The sequence below is a fragment of the Mustela nivalis genome (genome assembly GCF_964662115.1).
Source record: "Mustela nivalis genome assembly, chromosome: 11".
NCBI classification, from domain to species: domain Eukaryota; kingdom Metazoa; phylum Chordata; class Mammalia; order Carnivora; family Mustelidae; genus Mustela; species Mustela nivalis.
Window position 1 is genome coordinate 25,515,294 of NC_139030.1, and position 21,810 is coordinate 25,537,103.

Genomic DNA, 21,810 nt, shown 5'->3' on the forward strand with positions numbered 1-21,810 from the left:
TGCTTAATGTCACCTAAGTGTACACTTAAAAATGGTTAAAATGGTAAATTTTACGTCAGGTATATTGTACCACAATTTTTAAAAGAAGTAAGTTTTTAAAAGAAAGTGAGAAAATGACAGGATACAAAAAGTTATCACTGAAAATGGCAGTGGAAAATAAGTCATGCGGTCATGAGGTTGGGAAACCAGAGAGCCATCGTCTGACATAGGACAGTGTTGAATTCAGGGGACACTTTAAGGACAAGTGAAAGGAATTTTAATAAACCATACTGAATTCTTCTCAAAGAGTATTATAAAAGGAAATAAACAGTGTCCTGGTTTTAATGGGATTTCTGGAAATCACTTTGAATGGCTAATGTGAGGCTTATAGAACTATTATATCAAAGAGACAGCTTAGATAAAAAACATATTTATGGAAAATCAATTTCTTAAAGTAAAATTGGTAGAAGTTACCAAATGTAATATATATTTCTATAAACAAATAAAATTAGAATGCTTAAGGTTATCAGTAGCTTTTAAAATAATTGTCTATTGAAATGGAAGATTTTTAAAAAGATAACCAACAAAAACATTTTTTTACTCCAAAATAACCCAAAGGCCTCAGTGGGAAATCCTACTAGTCTAACTTTCATAAACTGAATGGGAGAAACTAATAATTATTTGCATTTTCAAAGATAAAAAAGGAGAGTTTCACCTTTATTTATAAAGAAAAGCAATCTTTATGAAACTGAGATTTATATATATTCAATACAGCTTAATATTTCTCATCATTAAGAACAGCTTCAAATTGTCCTGATTTGTATTAAGTTTTATAGAAGGTCCTACAGAGAAATACAGGTACTCAAACTTTTCCTATTGCATTCAAGTTTTTGGCAGGCTTTTAAGGGATATTTGGCAAATATTATTTCATTCCTAATATATATATATTAAAACTTATTTCTCTCCCAGAGGTACATTTATTTTTACATGGTAAATTATACTTTACATCAAAATAACATCCTTGCTTTTAGTAAGTGTTATTACTCCCTTTTGAATAGTTAGATACATTATATTTATTTTGTAACAAATGTGCAAATTGTTCACAGTCCATAAGATCTATGTCTTGCTTTTGTAAGCAATTTTCATTTTATTGCAGATTTTGGAGGAGGATTTCTTGTCATGTTCTACAGATACCATGAAAAATAGGTTATTGGATGGTTTTCCCCATTCAATGGAAGAGAGAAACTCACAAACTAACTCCCCCCCCAAAAGTATTTCTTACCAACAAATTATCATGAATATAGATGTGTGTGTGTGTGTGTGTGTGTGTGTGTGTGTGTGTGTGTGTAAAATCTCAGCACAATATGTAAAATATTTGGATTAAAATTTTATTTACATCTCTCACTTATGATTCTAGTCTTAGCTACTTGAATTTTTATATTGCTCTTGTTTCCCCAATAGATGCTTTATTTTATTCATTAGTTTTGACATGTGTACCTATTCAAGAACACTATTCATATCAATTCTGTCAGGTATACATATAGACTCTCTGAATGATTAAATATGTTTTCTATTTTAACAAGAATTCTCACTTCATTCTATGACTCCTTTCTGAGAAGTTAAGGTAAAAACACTGATTTAAAAAATATATCAATAAATAAGTATTTCTGTGTAACATGTCCTATAAAGTAATTAAAACAGATTTAACATGGCATTCTGGATGATACCTATTTCTACCATAGTCGTTTTCTAAACATGGCACTTCTTAGCATGAGGTACTTCTTATATTCAGGCATTCTATCGCATTTTATTTTTTCATTTTAATTTTTAAAGATTTATTTATTTATTTTAGAGAGAAAGAGAGAGAGAGAGAGAGAGAGAGAGAGAGAATGGGGGGAGTAACAGAGGGAGAGGGAGAGAGAGAATCCTTGAGCAGACTCCTTGCTGAGCACAGAGCCCGATGTGGTGCTCCATTCCAGTACCCTGAGATCAAGACCCAAGCTAAAATCAGGAGTTGGACGCATAACCAACTGAACTACCCAGGCACCTCACATGAAGCCATTTAAAAAGTATTACACTTCATTCTGCATGTTATGTCAAAAGGTGACCATCTTATATTCTATAATTTTTAGATTTCACCAATGTTGTTACAACAGATTTAAATACATTCAGGATAAGCAAAAAGAGCTCTACTTTGAAATTAATGTCTTTAGGTAGATAGGCAGATATAGATTCTATGATATATACATTCTATATTTTATATTATATTATATTATATTATATACACAGGTCTAAAGGTCTATTTCTAAACTGGGAATTGAAATTAAACTAATTATCTCTAATAATTCTATGACACAGTCCCTAATTTTTCAGGAAACACATCTATCTTGATTGTGCCTAAGTCTTTGGTAATACGTTTTCTGCTTCATTGGGTTTCAAAATATTTACTGCCAAAATTAATTACTTGATACATATTCATCTCATTAAGAGATATTTTGGCTCATTTGTCTTGTTTCACTTATCTACAATACAACCCTTGTGAGTACATATGTGTTTTAAGTATGTAAATTTAACCAAATATCTTAATACAGTATTTGGACATTTTTTTTTAACAAATATAGTTTTCTTAATGATTCACTTTTTATCTCCGTTTTTGCACAGGGAAAAATGATCATGGTAGTTCTCTGGTTAAATTTATATACAATAATATCCTATCAATGTTGTTAAGCTAATCATAATACCAGAAATTCAGAGATTCCAAATGGCAAAGTGGTTGTTTGGCTAAATTTACCACTAGATAGGACTGGCTTGCCATAGACTGTCAAAGTTGGCAGGGAAAAAGGTACAATACCTCTGCAACACAGAAATATTTTATCTAGCATGCTTTAAAGAAAGGCATTTAGTAATTGAACACTACATCAAAAACTAATGGTGTACTATATGTTGGCTAACTGAACATTTAAAAACAAAAAAGACATTTAGCTACAATTTAACCCTTTTAGTAATGAGAAATGAGGCAGCTCATTTCAATGCAAAGAGAGTACTTTAGAACACTTTTCCTCATATTGAGCAGAATCTGCTTCCCAACTCATAATTCCAACCTTGGAAGTAACTCAGACTAGGTCCGTTCCCTAATCCTGTATTTCATATACTTGAATTCAGTTAATAAGCTGTCTTTGCTCCAGGCAAAACTTCTTCCAATGGCGTGTGTTCCAGACTCCTTATGCTTCTGGATGCATAAATTTGTATACACTACAATTTGTCAAGGTTCCTCTTACAATGTCATGTCCATTAATGCACATAGTATTCCAGGTGTTAACTGCCCAGTGCAGAACACAGTAGAATAAAATCTAATCTCAGTAATGGTCTTAACTGGCATTAGACTGCTTCTGTGCTTTGTAGGAGCACATCCTATTGCTAATTCACATAGAGCTATTGCTCAGTTAAAAACACTGACTTTCAAATGAATTGCTCTTCCTGAGATTTTCCCACACTTACATAAGCAGGGTTAACCTAATGCACAGCTTTCATTTTAATATTATGCTCATTGGCATCCTCCATTCCAACATGAATGAAACAGGAATGCTTTCAAAAGCTATTCCTGTCAATCAGTTTTGTCAGTGAATCACACTCTTCAGGAAAATAGTGCTAACAAAAAGCAATTAGGATATTAGGCATGATTTATTTTTACCTGCACTCAGTCCTAATAATTGATGAATTCTATTTTTTCTTCCTGTTTATATGAATAATATCGTATTATCCAGTGTTGTGGTAAATAAATGATTAGCCTATTTCACTTCAAAGATGAGAGGAAGAATGAGGGAAGGAATGGGAACTTAAGAGTTGCATAGGTATTTGTGTGCTATTAACATGGCAACATCTCCCTAAACACTGGTTTTCCTTTGCTTTTTTTTCTCTTTTATATTTTGCATATATTGAAAAACACGTTGACATTTTTGTCTTTCTGAGTACATTTTTACAGTTTTTACATCACATTATTATTATGAATTGCTTGTATAGATACTTTTCATTTAAGTAGTTTTACTTAAAGACATCATGATGCATTCTAAATATTATAGCCATATCTGATTGAATGGCATTCATTATCACAAATCCAATGTATCATGTTATTTACTATTTTTAATGAGTACCTACCTTGTAACTGACAGGAAGGTCCTGACAATCTTGAGAACATCCACTGACTTTCTTACTCAAACATTCATTTATATGGCAGTTTCTCTCATCTGAGCCATCGCCACAGTCATCCTTATTGTCACAAAGACCTCCACTGGGAATGCACCTGCCATTTTTGCACATAAAAAATGAACTGTTGCATGACTGTTCTGGAAAAAAAAATAAAACAAATGGAACATAAAGGGCATGCCATTGCTTTATACTACAATTGCTGAAAACATTCACAAATATGATAACTTATCTGTCAAAAATTATAGTGAATATATACATACATATAAAATCCTCTGTAGTGTAGTCTTTTTTACACAAAATATAAAAAAAATCAAGGGAAAACTGTACTTTCATGTTCAACACTTACTGAAAATCTTCTTCTGCTATAGTAAAATTAAGTATTTCTGTCTTCATCTATATTGTGAAGAATTAATTCAAAAGTATAATGATAGTTTGACATCTCCCTCAAGCCATAGGTCTCTTAGAAATTATATGTCACTAAAAATTAAGAATCTAGAATAGGTAGATATTCCTAAATTCTTTTTCTTCTTGAAAATATAACATTGACATTTTTAAGTTGGTGCATAAAAAGGACATTTGTGGTGAATAATAGTTGTTCCAAATATAGCTATGGAAAAGGAGTTTAGGTTTTGCAGCAACTCATAACCTGATGACTTGAACATTACTCATTATCATACATGATAAAAGAAAGCCTATTATCATGTAAAGTACATGAGAGAATGGTAATTGGGTTTATTTTAAATATATGACTATGTATTCAGTCTCTGGAATAGTCAAATGATAAATAGACCAAGTTTAGGTATGTATATATTTCTGTTCAAATGATATGCAATATACTTCATTTTGCCCAAGTATTACTGATACAGACTTTCTCTCAGTAAATCTCAACTTATTTTGTTTGATTTTTCAAATAGGTCCATACAAAGAAATTATTTTCACATAAAATTAAGTATTAAGAAAAAATGACATTTTGAAGGGGTCAAGATGATGGATTCCTTAGGCTCATCGCCCCAAATCTTCATATTTTACCACAGATTTAAATTTCTAAAACTTGCTGCAAAACAGAGTTGGTTACTAGGATCTTTCATGGTGTCACTTGTCACATCACATGCTTAATTATTTGCATTTCTTTTCATTAAATATCATACTAGACTGAAGTGAAAATCAGAGTCACAGTTTTGTCATTGAAAACCAATTTGGAAATCAGTATAATATTATATATTTTTGTACCTGCACTTCTGCACTTTGGATTTAAAGGTGCTTCATCAGAATGATCAGGGCAATCAAAGTCTCCATCACACTGCCATTGAGTATTTAAGAGACATCGTCCATCAGCACAACTAAATTCTTCTGCATTGCACTGTCGGTATCCTAGAGACAAAGAAATAAACATTTTAATTCATATAACAAATATTAAATCTGCATTCCCTAACATTCACTATACCTAATTAACAATGGGAGTTACCCATGTCTCCTACGGGAAATGTTTCTTATTCCTTTTGGGGACAGTGGTCATACTTGCAAGAAATATTTGTGGTTGAGAAGTAGGATTAAGGCCTAGGAAATAAAATAAAAAACAAGGCAATCTTATTGCTTCTGGGAGAGGAAACAAAATGCAATACTCAAGGATACTATCTCTGTTCCCCTATTATCTATATCCTAAAGAATTCCCTTTGAATAGAAAACAAGAATAAAGCAGGGCACCTGGGTGGCTCAGTCACTTAAGCAGCTCCCTTCGGCTTGGGTCATGATCTCAGGGTACTGGGATCAAGTCCCACATCAGGCTCCCTCTCCCTCTGCTTGCCTCTATGCCTACTTGTGCTCTCTATCTCTCTGTCAAATAAATAAATAAATAAATTTAAAAAAAAAAAAAGAAAACAAGAATAAAGCTATTAATTTTTTTCAAGACTAAGCTTGGTTAGGTATAGTACCAGAACATATGGATGAAGTGATTCCAAGTTATAATGATAATTCTCAGAAGCTGTAATGCCATGTTTATGTTTGGAAGCAGCATTGAAAGCGTAAAGACATTGTTAAAATGAAAAAAAAAGCCAATTTATAAAGCAATAAGCACAGAACTATTATAATTATCCTACGTATTGGTACTTAGAGGCATTAAAAAGCTTTATTCAAATCACAGTACCAACCCGTCAATTTTTAATGATCATATCTATGCCTGTTTGTAAGTAAAACTCATTTGATTTTGACTATTATGAGTTTTAGATTGAATTTTTGCTAAGTTTGTTAACAATAAAACTGTCATTTCTATTAGAAACTTTAGGGTAAATCTGGTAAATATTCTACTTTTGAAGAGAGGGAATAAGATCTGCATGTTAATTAACAAATAAACAAAATTCCAATAAAAAATAATTCAACAATGATTATATAACTGAGATTTTTATCATACTGAATGGCAAAACTACAAAGTTCTAAAATACCTTCAGTTTCGCCAGTCTTTCTTCCTCTCTGCCCTTCACTAGTTCATTCTCAGTCAACAGGTATATTACATTCAAGTTTCTCCCAGCCCAGTAACCATTAAAATCCATCTGGGGCGCCTGGGTAGCCCAGTCAGCTAAGCTGCCTATTCCTGATTTTGGCTCAACTCATGAACTCAGGATTCTGGTATCAAACACCTCTCGGCCCCCACTCCTCCCTTCCCCCTGCTCATGTGCCTCCTCTCTCTCTCTCTGTCTCTTGCTCACTCTCTCTCTAATAAATAAAAATCTTTAAAAAGAAAACAAAAACCATCCACATAACTCTTAACCACACGTGATTCTTCTTCTATGCCACCCTACCCAGCATTCCCTTATCTCCAGTTCATCCTCAAATCATTCACATCCATTTCTACAACTTCTACCTTCTGAAAATCCTCTCAGAGCTAACAAATACCAAATGACAAGCATCACATTCAAAGGAGCCTCAGACTCCTATTTCACTTTCCTGTAGCATTGGATGTTGTTGAGCCCACTAGCTTGTAAATAACTGCCTGGTTTAATTTTTACAACCCACTCCCGTGGCATCTGTCTTATTCGGCTTCTGTTGTTCCCTTGTATCCTTCCTTCTGTATGAAGAAGGCATCTCCTGTTCGATCCTAAAATATTGTGGGTAAAGCCCCAACTTCAATCTTTAGTCCATTGTTCTCCTCTTTTCCTTTCTACAGTGTTAGGTGTTCTCCTTTTTTGTCATTTTTGAATATCACCTTTATGCCTTTGGTCACCAAATTAATCTTATTTGTCCTGATCATACTTCTGGTCTCTAGAACTAAATTTTCAAACATTCACTGTATAGCTTCATGTTGATTGTCTGATTAACACTCATTCAAAACATCCCAAATTAATTCTTTTTAAAATTTCTCTTCTCCTACACCAGCACAACGTGGCCTTTAACCTCCCATGTTCCAAATCTCATTAATGATGGTAACACCATCCACCAAGTGATCCAACCTGGAAATTTTCCTTTATCCTCCACATCTGACTGCAAATGGATTCTGACCCATCCTTGTTCTTTCCATTCCAACATTTCTGCCCTGGCTTCCCATCACCTCATTAATCATCATAACTATTGCAATAATCTTTTATCTAGTTTATTTTCACCTAATGGCTCCCCTCTCCCATGGCAATATTTCCTCCACTCTGCTGAAAAAGATGGGTCTGAAACATATCTTGATGGTGGCATTCTCAGTTTCAAAATGTGTTGGCAACTGAGAGCTAAAATAATAAACTACAAATTCTTTACACTGTATTTCAGACTTTTCAGAATCCAGTTTCAACTTTCTAACTTCAATTTACCTCACAAAAGACAAATTGCTATTCTTCACCCATGTGAATTTGTAGGCATTTGTCAACATACATAGAACTTTCTATGTGTCCAGAACAATTCTAAGCATTTCACAAATATTAATTCATTTAATTCTCTTAACAGCTCTAAGAGTTAAAATGTTACTATATATATTTTTTACAGATGAGGAATTTAGGGACAGAAAGGTGAAATAACTTCAAAGGTCACACAGATAGTAAGCGGCAGAGCCAGGATCTAAACCCAGGCCATCTGCCTCCAGGGTCTGTGCTTTTAACCATTGTGTTATTTTATCTACCATCTAAATATGACTTTCTTTAACATTCCCTACTTCTGTTCTTTAGTGCTTCAAAAACTATTCTCTCAGCTCTGATCCCATCTATTGTGATTCTTAGTCCCATCTGACAATGTGTGCTATTATTCTATTTGATTTTCCTGTTTGTCTGCAAATTCTTCTAGTGGGATCTCTATCTCATTCATCTCCAAATCAACTGAATAAGTGTCTAGCAGAGGGAAGATATTCAATCAGATATAACTCTACTTCAGATTTACATCTTGAGTTATGATGTACCTTGTAAAATATCACACTGAATCCATGACTTTATGGTGAGATGAGCATAAAAACTGGTATCCACTGGTTTCAAAGAGATTACTACCAAAGACCAAGGCTGTAGACACAACACAGGGAGGACAACAGAGGGCACTAAATCGACTGCCTTTTATGATTATATATGGATTTTATGGCTTTTCATTTTATAGTTACTCATGTATGCATTTAAGGATTTTGAGGTTTTTTAACAAAAAATACTAGGTTCATGTAAGACTTCAATTTCAACTAGGAATATTTAATGATTTCACTACAAAAGTTACATATGTATTTGCATATACATTACATCAGTGATGGTCAGATAAAAATAAATGCAATGAGAAGATACATTTCATCATAATAAAACTTAATTTTAACAAATAAGTGTACATGTAAACCGTTAAGGTAAAAGAAAAATGTTAAGTATGCAGTTTCTCTGATAATTGTGAATTCTCTTACTTTTTTCCTCACTCAAATATTTGATTTGGCTAAAAGAGTGAACTAGCTAGCCATATATTGTCTTTAAAGTTTAAAGAAGTTTCAACTAAAGACATTTCTCTAACCATTTCCCCATGTGGTTCTTAATAAGAACACACCACAAGTAGGCATGCTCTCCAAATCAATGTGTACTATGCTAGAATGTAAAGAGGTTATTGTGGTACTTCTATGAATAACTACGCTAACATGCCCTTAATGACATTATGAGTTGTATTCATCATTTATTTCTATTTTTTTAAAGATTTTATTTATTTATTTATTTATTTATTTATTTATTTGAGAGTGTGAGAGAGAGAGAGAACAGAGGGAGAGTGAGAGTGAGAAGCAGACTCTCCCTGAGCAGGGAGCCTGATATTTAACTAGGGCTAAGCCACCTAGGCGTCCCTATTTCTATATTTCTTGAGTTATCTTAAAATACCACTCAGCCTGAGAATCTCTTCCATGAAAATTCCCTATATACTTACCACACTGCAGTGACTCATCAGAGCCATCTCCACAGTCATCATCATGGTCACAGACAAATTGCTTGGGGATGCACACTTTATTATGACACATGAAAGTATTTTCATCACATGTATTATTGGGGGCTAAGAAAGATATCACAAAGAATAAAGTTAGATGAGTACCTATTTTATCTTCCCCCACCTGAAAAGTTTAGGGGATGTATGCTGTTATTCTCAATAATTCATAGTTATTTAGAGAAAGAAAAGTTTGCCCAATATTCCATTCAAAATATATATGACCATGTATATAAATTCATAATATATGTTAACATAAATATATTTATATATGAAATATATGAATGTAATTCAAAGTTTCAGTAGTAATACATTCAACAATTCCACAGTGACCCTGAAATTTCAGGCCACTTAGCAATTTGTCAGTTTGCTGAAGGATGAATTCAAAGGATCATACATGATTTAAAAAAATCACTCAACTGTAATAATGTGGCTGGGTTTTTTCCTCTCTTCATGTCTGTAGTAATATCAGTAAGGTGATTTTAAAAAAAACAAAAAACAAAAAAACCCCACCTTGCTTCTTTGTGAAAACTGAAACTGAAAAGACTAACAAGTGCTAATAATGGTCATGATGGAAGTGAAAAGAAAACTTCTAAAAAGCAAAGAAAGTTATTACTTCTAAAATGAAAATAAAGCTTTGGGTTAAATTAAGATCTATGGTGTGATAAGCCCAAGCTTTAAGTATCACATAAAATTCGAAATACCTATGCACAAAATGGAATATCCATTCTTTTGAAATCCTGATCAATGACAGTAGTGCTGTAGCAAGGATCCTAGCCAAGTTGGAAAGTGTTTGACCAAAAAGTACAATTGCTTTCAGCAAAAGTTCAGAAGCTGGTAATTTATGCAGAGTGAATAAACTTTAATATGCATAGAATTAATAATGGTTTGAGGAGATCATTTAAATATTTTCAATAAACTTGTCTTATATTTAAAGGATAAATGCTCTGTTAGGCTCAAGATTTGGGATATTTCAAATGTAAAAATAATCTGCTATATAATAGATGATAACTAAACTTACTGTGGTAATCACTGCAGAATATTACATATAAAATCATTATGTTGTACACCTAAAACTAATTCAATGTTATACATCAATTACATCTCATTTTTAAGTAAAATAAAAAATAATCTGATATATGCCATTATAGTCCACCAGAAAGAGGAAGATTTTGTAAAAAGTCACTCTGCTATTTATGATTTGTATCCTGAGGAAAATATTTACCTTCTTGTTGCATGTTTCTTTATCCATTTAATGGGATAATAAAATCTATCAGAGAAATTTCTTGGAAGAACGGGATAAGATATATGAAGCAGATTAGCTCATTTCAGGTACTCAATAAATTCCTAGGCGCTGTTTAAATTCCTATCTATGTAACAATTATTTTTGGCAGATCCTAAAAACATTTCACTGGGATACTGGGGGAATTCAATAATGTAAATAAAAGCACCTACCAAAATAATTGGCATATAATGGGCACTTGAAAAAATTTATATGCCTTCAACCTCCTCCTTTCATGTCTTACTATGGACTTCCCTTTACCTAGAACACCTTTCTCTTTCTTCTCTTTGTTCAATATGACTCAGATATTACTACTTTTTCTTGAAATCCTTCCATGACACTTCTACTATTTTTTACATATTATTTTTTTTGTGATGACCCAGTATCTTTTCTATACTTTTTTCTGACAGGATAATGAGGATAATGATTTTTTTACAAGTTTCTCAGCTAAGGAAGATGCGGTCCATATACACTATGGAGTATTATGCCCCCATCAGAAAGGACGAATACCCAACTTTTGTATCAACATGGACAGGACTAGAGGAGATTATGCTGAGTGAAATAAATCAAGCAGAGAGAGTCAATTATCATGTTTTGCCTATTTGTGGAGCATAAGGAATAACATGGAGGACATGGGGAAATGGAGAAGAGAAGGGAGTTGGGGGAAATTGGAGGGGGAGATGAACCATAAGAAACCGTGGACTCTGAGAAGCAATCTGAGGGTTTTGGAGAAGAGAAGGGTGGGAGGTTGGGTGAGCTGGTGTTGGGTATTATGGAGGGCATGGATTACATAGAGCACTGGGTGTGGTGCATAAACAATGATTCTGGAACACTGAAAATAAATTTTAAAAAGAAATTTAAAACAAAACAAAACAACAAACAAACAAAAAACCAAGTATCAGCTCCCTAGCCCCAGACTTCCCCGTATTCCAAAAAGGAAATCTGCTTTAAAGTTAGCAATGACAAGAATGGAGACATGAGTAAGCAAAACAGAAATGATTCTTTGGATTTAATCAAGTATAATTTATTTTCAACAAAATTATTTTCAAAAATGATGTGGAAGACATGTAGGAAGAGCTTTAAAAATTGCCCATTATTATCAATGTAAAATGCAGTTACTACTAATTCCTCTAACTTTGAACTGTATGACAGCTTACATAACTCAAAGTGATTTATGCCAGTTATAACAGATGAATTATTTTTTAAAACATAAGCAACAGAGGCTTATTTGGCATTAACGCTTTCAGGTCACTGGAGTACAATTTGTTGTATTTTAGCATAATTTACTTAATAGCACCCATGTGGTCCAATAGTGCTAATATGCATCCCAGAGTGTTAACTTGCTACAATAGCAACAGTATACTGGGACCATCTGGAACCCTGAATTGATGCATAATCCTTTATTATGTAGCCCTCAGTAGCCCCATTGACCTTTACAGACACATATATCAGTTTCAAGATCAAAGTGAATTATTCTACTCTAGCATAAGTTCTGTGCACATAGGCCTGCCTCAAAGTTTTCTTTTTTCTCCTCCATGTTAACTATGCCACAACTCCCATATACATACCCACATACACATACACCTCCATTATGGCTTCAAATACTTGTTTTAAAGACCTGAAGAGAGGTCATTGGAGATATGACTGGCAGAATTCACTTTAATGAGAAGAATTCATAACACTGTTTCTGATAAATTGCTCCCCTCAACAGATACCCTAAGTGGCCTTGGGACCTCCATTCAAATATTCAGCTCCTTCATTTTCTTGATCATGCAAAGGAAATTTATCTAAATTTTTACTGTTGAGCAATTCGGTGAAAACTTCCTGAGGTGACCAAGAGTCAGAAACTTAATAAATCGTCTGACCTCCAAAGGTGTCCACCGGATATCCTAGCTTCATTCAGCTATATCCATACTATTTTTACCTGACCTAAGGGTTAATACCCTCTCCATGGAACTAATAGGTGTTTACTGACCTTCTGATCAGTGGTTATTTGGGATCACATCAGCCATTTATAGAGTGTCTGCAATAGGCAATCTAAAAACCTTTGTGGGGGTAGTGGTGGGGGTCTAAAAAGAAACTAACAAATCTACCACAGTCACACACATACATCAGGCAGCTACATAATCTCAGAATTTAAATGATGAATCTGTGTTTGTCAGAAGGGTTTTAAAATGGGTGGTCTCACTCTGCATGTTTGCAAAACTGAACAGCAGTTGGTTAGAGGGATCGCTGAACTACCATGATGACAACATCCCACCTGATTAAGTCTGGGTACTACTTTATGAGTCCAGGGATTGGGAAAGTGAGAGAAAATGTGATATGGTGAATACTGTGAAAGGAAGAGTCTGAGGAAACTGTGTCAGCTTTCCTTCACACAGAGCCCTACAGTGTCCTACCGCAGCCAGCTGTGGAGAGCTCATCACTTCCATTTGGACAGTCCCTTTCACCATCACAAAGCCAGTGTCGAGGCACACAGGCATGGGATCCCTGGCAGCTGAACATGTCGACCGCACAGGTGGTAGCACCTGAAAGCCAAGGAGAGAATGCCATTAAGATCACTGCATGTCTTCTGGGAAAGATCTAACATGTCTATTTACCTTAGAAAGAAAGTAAACAGAAGAATGTTACTGACAAGGAAGAGACTGTTGCTATTTGAAATCATCACATAGTATCCTTCTCCTATAGATGTTTACACAGTTCCTCTCACAAATCATGCCTTCCTAAGTGCAAGTATTTTATTTCTTAAGGCTACATTGCAGAAAATAATAAAGATCTTTTCTCCCTACAAAATGTAGCAAGGCATACAAATGCCATAGAATTGTGAATAAACTATGATAAAATTTCTAAAAGACTGAACCCATAAGGATAATAATAATAATAATAATAATAATAGTGTTTTTATTGCTTAATATATGCTAAGCACTTAATATATTAACTCATTTAATTCTTGCAAGAATTCCAACCAGTAGAACTATTATTATTGGTCTCATTTCACTGAAAGGAAACTGAGGCTCAGAGAAGTGGAAAAGCTTTCAGAACGTCACAAGTTGTGCTGGATGACACATGTTCAGCTGGGAGTTCAAAACCCTTCTGATTGCTGAGCACCTTCTCTCGACCGCTAAGGTCATTACTGTTACTCCCTATCTTGTGTTGTTGAAAAGAATTAATGTATGCATGTTCTTTTGTTTTTACATACTTAATAAATAAAATCTACTTTTTCTCTGCTCTGTCAAATCAATGTCCCTTTAGATGCATGATTTTTTTCAAATGTACACAGAAAAAAAATGCTTGCTGACTTTGATTATATGCTCAAAGGATCATAGGTGATTTCTTTGTTTTTCCTTATATGGGTATAGAGCAATCATATGAAATAGAACATTTCTCATGATGTTTTCCTAGCATCTAGTACAGTTATACATATTGAATTCTTTATTTACTTTTATAAAATATTTGTTGAGTGAATCAGTTAGATTCCCTCAAACCATGTTCTAACTTTTCTTTAACTCCATTTTCCCATGAGCAAAAGCTATCCATAGAATAAATGCTAATTTTTAGAGTTATTTTTTTAAATGCTAATATCTACAGAAAGAAAATATAACTGAATAGAATGAGAGATATTAGGTTTCAAACATTTAAAACAGTGACCAAAATGCTTTAATTATAGAACGATTATCACCTTTCTTTTCAGCTATAGAGTTGTTATGAGCAGATCATGCTTTTCAATGTAATGTTTTCAAATGGGGGGAGCAAGGTGCTAAAATAAAACCCCCTGAGGATTTTTTCCATCATAAACATGACTGTCCTTGACAAATACTTTTAGCTTGGAGGACAAGATGGCAAGTGAATGTAGAAAAGTCCTCCAGGTAATTCAGATTTGCTCATTTGATTGAGGATCAGTGCTAATAGAATGGGGTTTAATATGATACCTATTACTGGAAGAAATCATAAAAAAATCTATTAAATAAGTGTTGCTTTCATTTAAAAATGAATTTACCTGCTATTATGTCTTTAATATCTTCTATAATAAAATCATCTTCCTACAGAATTTACTTTTATACTATTCCTCATTATGATCTATCTTTTTAAGCTTGCCACAAGAATATAAAGTGTCACTTTCACTATTATATTCTCAATTAGTGCTTTAATTTCCATAATGTTTTTGTTACTTAGCTTAATATTTTTAAAAAGTGCATTCTCTGTAGTAAGGAAGTTTTGATACATGTAGACCTCCTTGTCTAGTTTTTTTTTTTTTTTTAATCATCCCCATTTAATCTCAGGGTAGGCATAATGGATATAATATCAATTTGGCTGTTGAGAAATTTAATTCTGTATGACCTTGGAGAAGACTTAAGTGTCTGAGTTTCACTATTTGTAAAATGAGGGGTATGACTAGATAATTACTAAGATACCTCAAGCTATAAAATGGCATAAAGCTCTTTGCAGCTAATTTTCTGGCTCCCTTGATAGTATTCAACAGTTTCTGTATTAAGAGCATGCCAAAACATCACAGTCAATCAGAAAGAAAATGGGCCAAAGAAAAAACTCATGGCTTCATTCCATGGTTACCCCTGCCATCTGGAAACATTAACTTCCTCAGCGATATGAATCCCAAGAAAGGAAGAAAAGAAGCTGAAATATTTCTACCAGATCCATCTTGTGCACCTACTCAGATATGACATTTGATTGGTAACAGTTACTATCCCATTAGAAAGGATTTAATAGATCTGAATTTGGGTCTTAGCTCTGTCACCACTGATTCACTGAGTGACCTCAGGCAATTTATTAACTTCTATGAGTTTCTCTTATTTCGTCTGTCAAATGATGAGGGTGTACTAGATTATAATTTCCAAAATGGGACCCTCAGATCCCAAGTCAGAACCACTATTGTGCTTATTAAGAAAGGTTGTACTTACAGTCCATATTAGAATATTTGTTGGTTAAGCTTAGGAATCTTCATTTTTAGCAAACTTCTGAAAAGTATCTTTTGTGTACTAAAGATGATAAACACTGAGATAAATTATTTATAAAGTTCCTTCCTAATCCTAGTATATTAGGTTCAGTTCATTGAATGATATTTGGTGTAAAGCAGCCTTTTTTTATGTGTCACCAGCTTGGTAGTTAGCATATAAAATGCAGCCTGTAATTAAATTAAATGGACTGGCTGTTTTTGACAACAGGTAAACATGTCCATTACCATTTTAATTCTTTTAAAAAATTATCAGGGCACTGATAGATATAGATGCAGCAATAACTCTGAACAATAAAGGAGAGAGCGGGAGAAATGGAACAAAAGAGAATAGAAATAAATTCATTTATATTGTATACAATGGTCATGTTAGATGATCACAATAGTTACATAAGGGAGATCTTTTAATACCATCCCAATAGGTAAGGCAAACATAAATGCGGGAGAATTCAACTCTGGTTTCAGAGTCTTTATATCTTCTACTATATTGTGTCCACTCAGAAAGGAAAGGGATATCAATTGAGCCATTTAGTGTCAGGTTAAACAGAAGGTCAAAAAGCTAGATGATTTTAAAGACTGGCAACATGCTCAACATACTACATGTAAGTAGGTAATTCTTTTGTTAAAATTAAAGAAAGAATATTAAATCTTTCTCTTCAGAAAGAAACAAAGTAGTTAAAAGTTACTGGCCAGACATCTAGTTGATTACTGAGTTCTTTTGATCGTGAGTTTTTTGATAGTGATCTTTCTATATTTATTTGTTGTATAAATAAATTGTTTCAGCTGTGTAAATAATAAGTAGATTTGGGTGGCTTAAATACAAGAAAATAAATTACCTGCTTTCAGAAGACAGCTCTAATTTTATACTATTTACAGAGAACTTCAGTTTACCTTGAGTAGTATAAAATTCTACCTACCTGTCTCTGTGGTACTGACCTAAAACAGGCCACCACTACCAACATTTTAAAAGTGGTGTCAAGTACACTTAACTCTGTACATGCACCTTATTTAGAGAGAAAATAGAATAATAACAGTTATGAAATGGTGCTGATATAATGAGTAAAGGTTTTATGCCTATAAATACAAATACACATGTAGAAATAGATCAGAAAGATAGACCAAGAAGAATATAAATACATTACTAGAATGCCTGGCTATTTGTAATAAACTTATAAAGGTTATCAATTCCTTCTTTTATCCCTTAAAAATTAACCTAATAACTCCATTTAATTTATTTGTTAAATGTTTGTGATTATTTAAAAGCAATTACATTGGCTTTGTAGTTGATATATAGTAGGACACTTAACCTCTAAACCTATAAAGCTGTTTTTTGAAGTACATTTTAAAATTACTTACAATAGCCCCTTTTTACTTCCCATTTAAAATAATTTAATAATAATAATCACTATAATACATTTATACAAACACAAATAGCATTTTGTTTGTGGCAATGTAAATCAGTATATTTTGGAGGGTAATTTAGGAATGCATGTCAAAGACCAAGAAAAAATGTTTGATCATTTGATGCAAGTAATCCCAGTCATTGAGATCTAGTCCAAAGAAGTACATGAAGACTAAAAAAATGAAATTTAAAAATATATTCATTGAGTGAATATTCAGGAAATTATCTTAAAAACTGAAAGACTGTGTATATAAAAATAAAATAATAGGTTTCCATTAAAATATGAAACCAGCTACACAGAAATATATATATAAATTTATGTTAATTTTAACAGTTTTATGAATGTTCTAAAATGATAATAGGTATGTATATCATATGCCTAAAAATTGAATGAGAACATAGAAGAACCAACTCACCACAAATACTATCACTTTCATCTAATCCATCCCCACAATCATCCTCTCCATCACAGATCCAATGTTTAGATATGCATTTTTGTGCAGAACAAGCAAATTGGTTCCAAGAACAAGAAGAATCTAGAAGACAAAAGTGTTTGTCTCATTTGAGACCATCTTAGGATAGGTCTGACAGTGAGAAAGTCCTTCCTTAGACTTTGCTAAAATAAATTGTTCTATAAGAAAACAACCCGAATTCCTCTTCTCTATGACAGCTCTATAAAATTTTGACAACAGCCTGTGTATTCCCTCTCAGGGTCCAGGTTATGTAACATTTTTCTTCCCACAGAATTCTCACAGGACTTGACTTTGAGTTACTCATTATACTAGCCACTCTCCCCTAAGTGTTTTCAAGGGTGTCGTTTAAAAACAAAACAAACAAACAAACAAAAAAACACAATATCTGGTGCACAGATGAAAAACAAATGTTCCAAGTGTGGTCTGGTCATCTTTTCTAAATCTTAATTTACTTTTGAACAACTAGAGAAAAAAATGCATCCTAGGTAAGATTATAATATGATATATTCACTAGCACATCTATTTGTTTTTAGCGATGAGGTGATTAAAGGGATTTTAGCTTGATGACAAGCCACCAGCTTCACAACCATACAGACTAAACACTTAAGAAGTTTTTACTTCTCTTGTGGACACATAAGTCTGATGAACAACATCTAAACTCATTGGCACGGTGGTTTGTATTTTATTACCACATTATACACTTATCATAGTGTATTCTCTTTAATTCCAAAGTCAAGTTTGTGATTGTTCTCCTCCACCTCCTGCCTGTCCCTCCACTCAGTATATCTATCACCAGGCAACATCCAAAATAAAATCCTTCCAAATTCAAGTGTTCCAAAATCTAAATTATAAAAAATAAACACTTCACTTTCAATCATAAAAACTATGTTAAAATCTTGCATCTTTATTTAAAATATTCACCTAGATGACCTGTGATAAAGTGAGAAATGTGGAAAAACTGAATACTGGAAAAAATGAAACTAACAAAAATTCAAACATATAATGGCTTCCTGTCCAGAAACTAAGAATCTGCATAAACTATTTGTAAAATTCTCTGTTAATCCTGTTCACAATCTGGCTCTAATGTAAAGATATATAGCATCTTAATCAAATAAAATGCACCTTCATATTTCATGATGACATTTACTTTTAGAGGAGTTTGACATTTCATAGAAGATCCATTTTTAATCTTTTTTCTACTTTGTCTATTCACCATAGTGTATGTTATTTGTGTTAAATGAAAATAGTGAATATAGGCTTTGTTTTCCTGTAGGAAATTTCTTTGGCCTAGAAATCATAAAATCCATAAATTCTATAAAATAAATTATTAAAAATGCTGTCTTGACTTGCCAAGTAAGATGAAATGTACACACACAGAAATTAGGAGGTAGTGGTAGAAGATGAAAGTTTGAGGAAATACAAGTTTAAGTTCTATTTAAAGCTATACATGTAATTAATAGAAACATTTAGAATAATAATAGTCAATAACAGGTAGGGAGAATATAATGAGTAGTGTGAGCTAAATCCTTATTTTTCATTGCAGAAAGTAAACATATTAGGATTTCATTAATCAGAAAGAAAATGAAGGTATATCATTTAGACTGACAAAGATAACCAGTAACAAAAGCAGAAAAGGTTTAGAGAAAAGACAGAGACAGGAGAGTGTTACTCTCGATTACAAGTTCTTCTGTTCTATTTTAATTTGTACCATTTTGTGCTACTTAATAAAAATGAAAATTGTTAAAATCAATTAGCAATATTTTGTATAAAATCCCTATGTAAGAGAACATCAGCATATAAATAATAATATGGTACACAGAACAAAATGCAGTCTCACCACAATGGAATTCATCAAGTCCATCCTCACAATCTTTCTGACCATCACATATCCAGGTATTCAAAATGCATCTTCCACTAGGACAACCAAAATAATTTTCTTCACATTTGTGTTTGTTTTGAACTGTGATAAAATACAGAATGTAATGTCAAGTAATTTAAATTAATCTTAGACTTCCACACTACAGTGTAGACAATAAAACAGTAATTCTCCTTGAACTGAAAGAAATAAAGAATGAGAAAACTTAAATAAAAAGGAGAGCTGACATTCTCTTCAAGAATGTCAAAGTCATGAAAACCAAGGAAAAGCTAAAAACAAAAACAAACAAAAAAAACCCACCAACCAAACAACAACAACGTGGCACAGAACAGAGGAGACTAGGAAGATATGATAATCAAATCCAACCAAGATTGGATCCTGGATCTGAAAAAAGCACGAATAGAAAAACTTGTTAAAATCCAAATAATGTGGTATCCTATTAATAGAATTAAAATAAAATAACTAAGACAATTATAAAGTGAATTAGGCCAGGGCCAAATAAACATTTTTGGTAGAAAATATCTGGAATTCCATATTCAAATTCATAAAAATTCCACATTCATATTCATAAAAATCAATAACATTGTAAAAACATTAGTGGATTTTTACTAAGAACATGGGGGCATGGTGTTCTTACTGTCCTATATTCTGAATACGTTTTGACAAGGTTTATAGAAGCACTCTCTACTTCAAAAAAAAGAGACAACTTACAATAGAATCTCTAAGACTGTTGTACCTCACAGAAATAGCATGAGAGTAATAAGTATTTGAATATAAAATTATTTTGTAAATTATATATTTTTAGATTGGGGAGAATTGTTATTATTATAACTTCTAAGACTGCCTAAAAAGTATTAGATTTTTCTCTACTGAATGTCATCAGTCCCCTTGCCCCTTCAGGTTCCCAGTTTTGTAAACCATAGCCAATTTGGAAGCAAATCTTACAGCATATGTCCACTGTAATAATCCATGCACACTATAATAATCACACTATAAAATCCCTTATAACCCTATTAAGATAACAATCCCATTTTATTTTTTCAAATGTCAACTTTGTAGATTGAAGATGAAAATAAAATTTTTGACAGAATTCACCACTAACCCAAAAAGTCCTGAGTGTGATTTGTGTCTTATTTTTCTTAGGACTAGCCTAGATACAAGCTAAAGTACTTAGACTGACCTATTACTGGCTTCCTATCTGGCTGTCAATCTATGTCATCAGTCTGCATAAGCTCCCCCATCTTTCTTCCCCATTATAATCATAATTCTTTATTAATGTTAAAAGTTAACTTTTAAAATAATTTATTAATATTAGAAATATATAAATATCACAAAGTTTTACATATGTATGTAATATGTTGTATATATATGTAAGTTTAATGGGTATCTGTTATATGTTGCTTTCATATTAATTTTAAGAATTAACTACAGCTATAATGAGGTACATAACTATTGTAGAAAGAACAATGGATTAAGAATCTAGACACCCAGGCTTTTTGAGTCTAAATCAATGTTACTATATTTCTTTTAAAATGTTTTATGTGACAAAAATAAAACGTGGAAGAGTTGTGGTGAGCCACAGTGACCAGTGCATATGTAAGCTCTCTACAGAAGCAGAAAAGTTCACCAGTTCCTCCTAGGATGCAGCTAGCCTTTCAAACCCAGAAGGAACAAAAATGGGATCATAGAATGTTACACATTGTCGAGCAAAAAAACAAACAAACAAACAAAAAAAGGAATCTGCTATTGCCCAATTAAGTGATAGATTATGAATTAAGAATACTGGTTCTTCAGAGTTGATTGTGTATGTGTGCATTGCTGTATAATTTCTTAAAATATTTCAAAATATTATTTATATGTCAACTAAACATGGAAAAATTGAGTGTAGCAGCAGGCTAAGGAGAGAGAGTTACAGTATGAGGACACATTTGATAATTTCCTATAAATCATACCTATTTCCAGTTAGAGTAATTTAACACCTTTACTTCCTGTATTAATTTTTTTTTTCTGAAATAGTTAGAAAGGAACAGGATCATGACTCTTTAATGGAATTCCTTCTGCTAAGAATACAGACGACACTTTCAGAGCTTACGTATATAAAGATGGTTAAAAGTCAGATATAAATATACCTTTCCCATCCTGACTCAGTGATAATTGTCATTATCCATACTACTATGTTGAAAGATTGCAAAACTTCACCAAAAAGCCTAACATGACAATAAAAGC

The 21,810-nt window shown here is 32.8% G+C and overlaps 1 protein-coding gene across 1 annotated transcript in view; it reads right to left on the reverse strand.

The window, feature by feature from the left end:
* The window catches only part of LRP1B (LDL receptor related protein 1B), a 1,916,825-nt gene that overhangs the window by 260,312 nt on the left and 1,634,703 nt on the right, over positions 1–21,810 (reverse strand). The window contains exons 50-55 of the mRNA XM_082690181.1: positions 19,546–19,668; positions 17,652–17,771; positions 13,264–13,392; positions 9,529–9,651; positions 5,416–5,556; positions 4,135–4,322 (exon numbers count right to left, since the gene is read on the reverse strand). Of these exons, the coding sequence (XP_082546307.1) occupies positions 4,135–4,322; positions 5,416–5,556; positions 9,529–9,651; positions 13,264–13,392; positions 17,652–17,771; positions 19,546–19,668 (824 nt within the window). The remainder of the gene's footprint in view (positions 1–4,134; positions 4,323–5,415; positions 5,557–9,528; positions 9,652–13,263; positions 13,393–17,651; positions 17,772–19,545; positions 19,669–21,810) is intronic.